General features: G+C 35.7%; 1 protein-coding gene across 2 annotated transcripts; it reads left to right on the top strand.

The window, feature by feature from the left end:
- Window positions 1-1,211: 1,211 nt before the first annotated feature.
- LOC117339771 (TNFAIP3-interacting protein 2-like) lies at window positions 1,212-10,492 on the top strand. 2 transcript variants are annotated; one of them, XM_033901485.1, is made up of 8 exons: window positions 1,212-1,346; window positions 1,695-2,166; window positions 2,933-3,259; window positions 3,809-3,880; window positions 4,086-4,292; window positions 5,180-5,428; window positions 5,785-5,913; window positions 6,799-10,492. In XM_033901485.1, the coding sequence occupies exons 2-8, from the start codon at window positions 1,735-1,737 to the stop codon at window positions 7,225-7,227; spliced, it is 1,845 nt and encodes a 614-aa protein (XP_033757376.1). In that variant the 5' UTR covers window positions 1,212-1,346; window positions 1,695-1,734; the 3' UTR covers window positions 7,228-10,492. The 2 variants fall into 2 exon arrangements, with proteins under 2 accessions (XP_033757376.1, XP_033757377.1); XM_033901486.1 differs by lacking the exons at window positions 1,212-1,346; window positions 1,695-2,166 and adding an exon at window positions 2,275-2,426.
- The last annotated feature ends 239 nt before the right edge of the window (window positions 10,493-10,731 follow it).

Here is a 10,731-nt window from a genome sequence, read left to right as displayed (position 1 = left end):
TTGTTTAACGTCCTATTAACAGCCAGGGTCATTTAAGGACGTGCCAGGTTTTAAAGGTGGAGGAAAGCCGGAGTACCCGGAGAAAAACCACCGGCCTACGGTCAGTACCTGGCAACTGCCCCACGTAGGTTTCGAACTCGCAACCCAGAGGTGGAGGGCTAGTGTTAAAGTGTCGGGACATCTTAACCACTCGGCCACCGCGGTTGCGAGAACAACCTACAATCAAGCAAAAATGGGTCAATGATACTTGAAGACACGATCGACATTCTGTTTGCTAAACTGTTGTCCCGTATCGTTATTAAACCTTCGACTAAAGTAAATTTATCAGGACCCAGAAAGAAAATCTCAGTAAAGATTGATTAAAACAAATGTCCCAGATACCTACTTTTTTGTTTTTTACCGTGGGTTAGAAAAAAAAAACACCACATGATCGTATCCATAATTGGTTCGATTTTTGATACACGTGTACGACTCGGAGTTGTCTAACCATTTACAATGTATGCACTGTTATGAAGCGGACCGGGCCTACGTCTTTGTTGAAAACTCATCGAATATCGGTGGTAGGTATCAACATTCGACTTTCCTACCCCCCCCCCCCCCCCCCTCTCTCTCTCTCTCTCTCTCTCTCTCTCTCTCTCTCTCTCTCTCTCTCAAACAAACAAACAAACAAACAAACAAACAAATGTTTATCTTCTGCTGATCAACTTAACATTTATTGATTACCGTCAATTAAAAATAAAATTAATATTCGTCAACCAATTATCAATCATCGCGGCATTATCATTCACCCATCCCTAATATTTCATTCTAATTTTTCACATTCTGTGTTTAAATGATCTCGAGAGAAAACGATTTTCATATTTCTTTTAAACTGGCTATAAATAAAAATTTCTATATAAATAATTACTATCTACATAGGATTTTCCGACTGCATCACGTTTTTTCTTTTATTAAAAGGTATTTTGTCACTTTATTTGTTTAACAAATTGACGGTGTAGAGCGGTGATGATGAAATAACGCATGCCCAACCTAAGATTATAAATATTTTTAAGTAAGCTACAGGATAGTTTGGTATTTGAAATATTTAATTTATGTGTTAATGAACTCCGCGTCCATTGATGTACGTTATCACGCACACGTGATTGTGAGAGTGACCTTTGAGCATTATATATATCACGTATGTAAGCATGTATCACACACGAATGACGAACGAGACGCTCCTGTACATGAACAAACCACTGATATTAATTATATGAAACGCACTATAGAAACTTTCAGGGGACTTCCCCAGACTAAAAATAGACACAACGCACTAAACAACAGATGTGTGGATCTGACGACTGACGGTAAGTCCATTTTCGTTTGGGTCTTCAGAGAATTTTCAAACTTTTCATTATTTATTATGTTTGTATAATTCTCTCTATATATATAAGTGTATAATTCGGAACTACATCGCATTCAAAAAGGTACTAACCCTGCAAATATTCGTAATTTTCAAATGTCCTCTAGCCTAGATTGATTGTTCTCGTAGTTCCCGTAGGTATCGAGGGCCGTAACACAGGGGGCACACGAAGGGGGCTTGTCAAAAATATTCACATAGAACCGACTCATTGCATCCATTTATAGCTTGATGCTTGATACAAAATACGGTTATGTTTTTCATGCATATATATATTATTTTTTTTATATTTCAGTGCTTTTGTAATAAATAATACTGAGCAGATAACGAGAAAGATGAGTATGGAAGGCAATGCAAATGCAAGCGGGACCGATCTCGCAACGATTAGCTTGGAACAGGAACGTGATTCCTACAAAGAAAAGGTGGATCACATGAAAATGTTAGTCAGACAATATAGCCAAGAGTTACAATCATATAAAATCAGGAAGGAGGGAGTGGAAACGGTCTCCAAACTTTTACAAGAGGCTAGACAGGAAATCGCATTATTACAAAAGAAATGTAAAACTCAGGACACGGCTATTAGGAATCTTCAAAGTAGATTAACATCAAACGGATTGTCAGGAAATATTACAATGGAGGAAGGAGACACATTCATGCCCGGAACGTCGAATCAGCTTCTGGATAATCTTACAAGGGAAAATACCCGTCTGCGAACCCTACTTCGAGGGGCCTCTGTGAATCCGGAAGATATAACGACTTTACATCAGGTTGGTGATTGGTGAGAATGTAGGCCAATCCACTACGTAGTCTGGTTTTTCCTCATATATGATCAGGCGTCAATGTGTAGTAAGCAGGGGAATTTACATGTGTGTTACGGAAATAGTTATTGAAATACCAAAATAATCGTTATAAAATAACACAAAATTTATACCAAATTCATACTGCTTGTAAATGTAAACTATTCGGCCTGACAAATATATAAAAACAAAAACAAAGTATGAAGAATGAGTTAAGCACGCATTTGACGGTAATAATTCGATAATATAGCTAGGCGTAATGCATATGTTCGGGAAAATTTGATCTAATTTGAATTGTAATTAGTAATTGGTTTATTATATCGTCAGTGATATCGGGGTTATTTATCTATTTACTTGTTTATCTATTTTACATTGACATTATCTATGAAACAAGATATATGATTCATTTATATTTTGATTATTTTTCCAATTAAGCAATTATTAGTTCGTTATGTGGTTATTGAATGTACACATGATATCCATAACATTAGGTTCTGGTCAGTTTGATTGACTGTCATTTCTCATGTTATTGATTGATTTTACATATAAAGAACATACTGAATGGACTACATTTAGATTACAATCATATCCATGACAATAGTTATAGTTTAATCTCGTTTTCGAATTGTCATGCGTTTTCTATGTTCACTTTTAATGAAATAAGACACACATTATTTCGTTTTAAAATAAACCAAACCTTTTAATTGTATTTCCTTTCCGATTTGTTTTAAACCAGACGTTGAAAAGGAAAGATGAAACTATAAGCGAGCAGACCCGGGCATGTGAGGTATTGCAGATGCGTGTACAGGAATTACAAGACCTAATGGGATCATCTGAAAACATCAAAGACCAAACCATCTCATCTCTGCAGACAACTGTACACAAAATGAAAGAAGAATTTCAAACGCGAGATGTTTTATGTCATTCTCTTGCAGAGGAAACAACCAACTTAAGACAGCAACTTCACGATGTTGCAGTCACGTGCCAACAGATGGCCTTGCGATTGGAGCGTGCCGAGAAAGCTTCCCGCACGCTGGAACCTAAACTCACGGGTTCAAATAAGGTAGAATAAAAAAAAAAATCAGTGACATATTGTATACATATTGTTGACGTTGTTTTCAGCTGGAATGGAAAAATAATCAGATAATTATAAGCTTTCCGTATATTGACATCTAAACTGACAACTTCAGATTTGGTCCAGTATTCAATGATATACATGCATGTATATATGTTTTCAGCCGGAATAGAAAAACATAATCGTATAATTCTAAGCTTTCTGTACACAGGCACTTCAAATGAGCATTCAAAATTTAGTATGATATTCAGTAATATATTGTAAATAAGTAATATATTGTAAATAAGTAATATATTGTAAATAAGTAATATATTGTAAATAAGTAATATATGTATTGTAAAAAGATAATATATTGTGAATATATAATCCTGTTGTTATTGATTTCCATTTGAATAGCAAATAGTAAAAACCAACCACCTTATGATTAATAATCATGATATGAGAAGTTAGCATTTCATTATGCATTCTGTAGTCATACATTGATTAAGAATTTTTTTTTGTATTATTTTGATGAAGAATTGTTTTTATTGTTTTCAGGCAAACGATATTACCGAAACGAATGAAAAGCTTGCTCTTGATAACAGATTGCTGCAAGAAAAAGTTGACGAGGTAAATTTTCTTGATGCATGTGTGAAATAATATGTATTCATTGTGAAAAGATATCGATTTTGATAAAACATTAAATAAAGAGCTATGAGTTTCAAACCCAAGACAACAATCCTTATGTTTCCATTTATAGTTCTCTTTAGATATAATGGAGATGATAGATGAAATATCACACAAAAGTGTTCTTATGCTTGTGATGGGATTTCAGGTGGTAACGATGAACAAAAGGTGGCAGGAATATGAAACACAAAGAGAGCAACATGTAAAGTACCAAGAAGTTGTCATTCGGACGCTGCAGGGTAAACTGGCTGCCGCTGAGGCCAATCAACTATCTATAGGAAGATCAAAGATGATAAACCAAGCCCTTGACGAGGCCAAGAGGCGTCTAGCTTTTGCAGAGGAAGAGAAACGAAGAGTAAGCATTACCAGCCGATTTGAAAAAAAAAAAAAAAACTGTATGGATGTCATTTTCTTAGGATGTCATTTTCTTATCAAGCGAAACTTTGAAATGTATTTTTGATGTTTAGGAGAGCCCTGTAAATAGAGAATTAGAATCGAGTCTGCTGCCCCGTTGCATGATTCGTTAGAGGCGACTTAATTGTAGATGTTATCTTTTCTCTTCTGTCGACAAACTTTCAATGTCTTCCTCGATACTGAGGGGCCGCGGTGGCCGAGTGGTTAAGGTGTCCCGACACTGTCACTAGCCCTCCACCTCTGGGTTGCGAGTTCAAAACCTACGTGGGACAGTTGCCAGGTACTGACCGTAGGCCGGTGGTTTTTCTCCGGGTACTCCGGCTTTCCTCCACCTCCAAAACCTGTCACGTCCTTAAATGACCCTGGCTGTTAATAGGACGTTAAACAAAAACAAACCAAACCTCGATACTGCCTCACATTTGGCTTTCAGTTGAGCGTTTGTTCCTTCGATAAAGGCTTTAGGTCCTGTCCTCTGGCCAAGACATTGCTAAAAAAAACTTGAAATGATAGTTCCTACTCTAAACGTTCAGCATTATGCTTAACTCGTTTACGTAAGACGAATATATTTGTGAATAATTGTACTGCAATTTTCGCCAGTACTCAATGAAAATGATTTGTGAATTGTAAGACAATTTTTTGTTCGGGATGTTTTTCTTTTCCTCTTAAAAGAAATACAGATATAGACTATTAATTTATTGCAAAACAATTGTAGGTAGCTCATATTAATATATCAAGACTGCGAAAACAGATTTTCAATACGACCGCATAGGCTTATACTTCGCAATCAAAAGTTCAGCCGATTGATGTCATCCATTCTTCTAATTTCAGCTTGAAACTGAACTGATGGAACGCAACCAAACACTGATTGAGCAAACGACAGAGGTCGAACGCCTGAAAAACGAACTAGAGCATGCCCACCACAGCGGCGGAACAAGAAGTGATGTCGAGATCTTGGATGCATTAAAAGCACAGATCCAAATATGTACTGAAGATTTTGAGTCTGAGAGACGTGACAGAGAAAAAGCACAGAGCAGAGTTTCTACATTGGAAGCAGAGCTTCAGAAAGTCAGGATGGAGGTGAGTTGCCGTGAAGCAAATGTCCTAAATCTTACGATCCATCTTTTATACTCTTAAAATAATTAAATGAAATAGTTACTGATTTTATTTTCTGCTTTGTTGAAAAGATTTTGTTTTTGATAATCAATGACCAAATCGCGTAATTGTTAGATATTTATATTCGTATTTGAATGTATTTTGAACGTATCATATCGGATGTGATAATGATTTAAATGTTCTCAAACTACACAAAGGAAAGACATTTTGGTACAAATAGGCGTTTAAAAACTTCTATGAAGGGTTTTAAAATCCTAAGAATATTTAAATTCAATCCAGCATATTAACATGTTGACTGCAACTACACCTGTCCTTTTTAGAGAGATCGACTTGCGCAAGCAGCTACTCACCGTAACGAACCCCAGTTCAATGCCCCGTATTACCAAAACCAGGACTTTTACAACAATTTCGATGTACCAAACACTTATCAGAACCTTCCTCCATACCAGGTATGTAAACCTCTCTCTCTCTCTTGTCTCATTTATAACAGTATTTATGCTGCGGTATGACGACACGTGCGTTTAAAAGTCGGCCGGCTGTACAACTGCTAGGCATGTCTTAAGTTTTACAAAAAATGACACGGGTTCAAAACGACAGGGAATACCGACATAATAACGAAACATTAATTCTAACACAAAATCAACAGAGAATACCGACATAATATCGAAACATTAATTCTAACACAAAACGACAGAGAATACCGACATAATAACGAAACAATAATTCTAACACGAAACGACAGGGAATACCGACATAATATCGAAACATTAATTCTACCACAAAATCAACAGAGAACACCGACATAATAACGAAACATTAATTCTAACACAAAACGACAGAGAATACCGACATAATAACGAAACATTAATTCTCACACAAAATCAACAGAGAATACCGACATAATAACGAAACATTAATTCTAACACAAAATCAACAGAGAATACAGACATAATAACGAAACATTAATTCTAACACAAAATCAATACAAATGTATACTTTCCTCTACTTTATGTTCTTAATTTGTTCAATGTCCTAAATATCAAACTGATTTATCTATATTAGCTACTATTGGTGTATTCACTTTGCATCAAAATATATGTAAAGAATTGTTGCTTAATTATCAGTCTTATTCAAAATTATATATTTTGGAGATATGAAGTTGTGACCAATTGAATTGTATCGAAAGTCAAATTCTTCACAAAAGTAAAGCATTGTTAAAAATTCTGTGGGAAAGATCGTGCCTCACAAGTTCTTAGTTTAACAAGTATGTTGATTAGTCTGAAGTAAAATAGTGTCCGTGACTAATTTACGATTTCTTAAATGATACTTTGTAGAATGAATTGGCCACAAGGGGATCGCATAGAAGACATGATATGCTAGAAGATAACGTCATTGACGGGGCTGTTCAGATGGATGCACCGCTATCCTGCGTCGAGAAGAACGAGACAGATTCTGTAAGCACTGCCGATTCTGCTTTTAAAAATGATATGACCAACACGCTATCGGGTGGTCTTCCTGTGTTAGAAGACGCACCATTGTTATCGACTGACAGAGATGCCTTTGTAGAGGACAATGAAGATACGTGTGTTGACAGCGGTAATACAGCTGAGTGTCGTTCCTCTACATGTTCACCTAGATCTTCCCCAAATGCGTCACCGAGATCTTCACAAAAAGAATTATTGACTTGTCCAAAATGCCGAAAGGAATTTACAAGTGATAAACATGGGGAACTGCTTGAACATATAGAGCTGTGCTGTGATTAAAGATATTGAAATTATAGTTTCCATTCAACAATTTGTACATAGTACAACTAGATCTGTTGTCTGTATCCTGCAATTTCGTCTTCGCATTCTCCCAGCGAATCCCACCTCCACCCCAGGACGTGAACGGTATCGCGAACGGTATCGCGAACGGATCCAGCCCATAGATCCATCCAGAACTGCTCCAAAGTGGCAGGTAGAGGATATCGCAAGGCTTCTCTTCCATTATTCAAATACAGATCACAAGTTGGAGAATATTACACAGTGGAAATCAAAGGTTGACCCGAAGTCATGGATTAATGTATGAGGAAGTTAGTCATTAAGTTTAATGAACAGGAATGTTTTTCATTAAGTTTAATAAATGAGAAAGTTTGCCAACTTTCATAGCCCATGCACTCGCCTAATGGGATGCGAGAGACGGTTCTTGGCAATGAATCCGATATGAAAGGAAGTTGTTTGTAATAAAAACGCTAGGACGATTTTGGTTTTAAAAACTGAAATATCACCAATCTGACAACCGACTGCAACAAGGAAGCATTGCTAAACATAAAGCAGGAAGAGGAAGAGACCACTTGTCGACTTTAGTGATTTTATGAGAGCAACGTCCTCTGAGACACGAAAAACTGCTGAGGAAATCCGTCCAGATTATAGCGGGAAGGATATTAAAATTCCCCTCACGTTTCGTTCAAAGGAGTAAAAACTATCATTCACTTGATCTAAACAAACTTTCGTTGTCGTCATGTGGCCATCTGCATAATATAGATTCCTAAGTAAATATCAGATAGTACATGTTTGATTTTCGACAATTACCCTATGTCAAATATATTGAAGTACATATGTATTCTCAATTATTGGATATGGACGAAAAGAGCGATTCTGTTATTAGCCACAAGGATAATGCATTGTTATTGCCGATCATTCATCCTACAATGTTTGTCAGTGGTGATAAACATATGACAATGGTGATATAGATAATTCAGTTGATTTATTTATCTAGTTAAGATATGGGATGGACTGCAATAGATTAATTCTTATTGTGCTGTGTTTACACATTCCTCCAGCAAATTAGAATTATTCCCATTTTAAGCGATGATGTATACATGTATTACCGGTTGTGCCAAAATATACCACAAATGTATTTTGATTTCATTAACTACTGTATGAACAAATAATTAGTATGTATACTAGACGTAACCAATTTATTAGATGAACTTCATTAAAACATCTTGCTGGTCAGGATTGTTCTGTTTAATGTACATTTGCCGTACTAACAATGTTCTATTTCTTGTTTTGAATCTTGTTTGTTAATTATGTTTTGTTGCCAGTATACTAGTATATTTTTATCAATTAATGCTAAAATGTTTAAAGTGTTTGCGATAATGTGACTACGTAATCATTTTTGCGAGTCGTAAGGTGTAGCTTAGTTTGATAGGTTAATTCGGTTTGACGCAGTTACATTAAACTTGATTTTCTTACGTTATATATGATATACTTAATTTGATTTATGTTTTTGATTTTTTGTTTCATGTGGTAACAGTATAGTTGTTAGTGAAATCTTTTTAGATTAAAATTCACACCTTTCAACTAAAGTTTAACAATTGTCGTGATCACTTTTGTCTATCGCGATAAACGTACTATTAACGTTTACAGGAAAACGTTCATTTAGTGTGGATCAAGTTGATCGAATAAGTTAATTTTAATGCTGAATTTTCATGTGTGCATTATGTATATATTATTTATTTTATCCGGAAGATACTATATGAGAAAGATAATTGTATTGTAATTACCTATCGTTATTTAGTTTATACGATTTATGGACATATGTTCAAATTAAGCCTTATCAAACATATTATAAAAGCGCTATTTCCGAAACATTTTGTCCCGAAAAGCAGAGTAAATGTAGTAGGTTTTATGTTGTACATATCCCTCTGGTGAGAGAAAAACAACACTGGTGAGAGGAATGTCACAACAAAGTGAGAGATGAAAACAACAGTGGTGAGAGATAAAAACAACAATGGTGAGAGATGAAAACAACAATGGTAAGAGAAGAAAATGTCGAGAGATAAAAACGACAAAGGTGAAAGGAGAAATGAAATGGTGAGGGGGGACCTAATGGTGAGAGAGAGAAAAACAACATTGGTGAGAGACGAAAACAACACAAGTGAGAGGGAAAACAACAATGGTGAGAGGGGAAACAAGACTGGTGAGAGTGGAAAACAACACTAGTGAGAGGGAAAAACAACAATGGTGAGAGGGGAAAACAACACTGATGAGAGAAAAAACAATGGTGAGAGGGGAAAACAACACTGATGAGAGAAAAAACAATGGTGAGAGGGGAAAACAAGACTGGTGAGAGAAGAAAACAACGCTAGTGACAAGGGAAAACAATAGCGATGAGAGGCGAAAAAACAATGGTGAGAGAGGAAAAACAACACTGGTGAGGAAGGAAAGAATCTTGCAAAACTCCTGACAATTGAATTTTCAGATATGTGGAGAACACGACCTAATTTATAGTTGATGCCATGCTGCTACTTTATAAGATAGTATCATTGTTACAATGGGTTGTGAATATATATACGGACACTATACAATACAGACTAGAGCAAGACATGAGGATGCAATGCATATTTCGGCTATATTATGGTATTGGCAAAGAGAAAAGGGTTTTATAGTTGTTGGCAATAGGAAACCGGTAGCATTGGACAACAGGCATGTTGTATACTACTTACTCTTCACAACAGCTAAAATCCACTAAAATGTAAACGCTGCTCAGCACAGCTGGTATTTTTATCTTTGTTTACCTAATTATACCTGTATATTATACTAGCATACGATAAATAGTCTTGTTTACACTATCCCCATTTTGATTGTATGTAGTTTCATTATTATTATTATCCGTGACCTCAGGTAGTCAAATAAATGTATTACATTTTCGTTAAAGCTGTAGGGTTTAAAATTAAAGAAATAAAACAAAAGTAAAGCCGTCTTGTTTTTTATGGAGGCATTTACGCCTGCCGTACTGCAATCACATACGGGACGTGACGTCAAAGCCTCTCACTTTCATTTTCATTTTGTTTCCTTCCTCAGTTCATTTTGCTCTTTCTTTTCATTCATTAATGCTAACATGGAACTATTTATGCATTTATGTAAAATATCAAGCCCAGTTGAAGTATGGAACCTTGCGATATAGTGGTAACCTCCGTTACTAAGTGGAGACAACTTGTTTAACACTTCGTTCATGTAAGAAATATTAAAGTATTCAAATATCCTTATTGTGTTTTGAACACTTTTTTTAAAACTTTAAATAACAAAAAGAATATTCATTATGTCCGAAGAATGTTCTTAGAATTGACTTTGAACGACCTTAGTAAACGAATTTCTACAAGATATAAGGAAACGAAAGTGGAATAATTTTGATTTGCCCTGACGACAAGACAGGTGCTGACAGTCGAAGTAATACTTCGCCTTCCAAACTGATAATCTAATATGATAGTCTGTAATGGTATG

This window comes from Pecten maximus, chromosome 12 (genome assembly GCF_902652985.1).
Source record: "Pecten maximus chromosome 12, xPecMax1.1, whole genome shotgun sequence".
In the NCBI taxonomy this organism is placed as follows: Eukaryota; Metazoa; Mollusca; class Bivalvia; order Pectinida; family Pectinidae; genus Pecten; species Pecten maximus.
This window is presented reverse-complemented; position numbering and strand designations above follow the sequence as displayed.

Coding starts and splice junctions, on each gene's coding strand:
- LOC117339771 (XM_033901485.1), top strand. CDS start 1,735: ATGAGTATGGAAGGCAATGCAAATGCAAGCGGGACCGATCTCGCAACG. Junction 3,881..4,085: donor TGCAAGAAAAAGTTGACGAG/GTAAATTTTCTT, acceptor ATGGGATTTCAG/GTGGTAACGATGAACAAAAG. Junction 5,429..5,784: donor TTCAGAAAGTCAGGATGGAG/GTGAGTTGCCGT, acceptor TGTCCTTTTTAG/AGAGATCGACTTGCGCAAGC.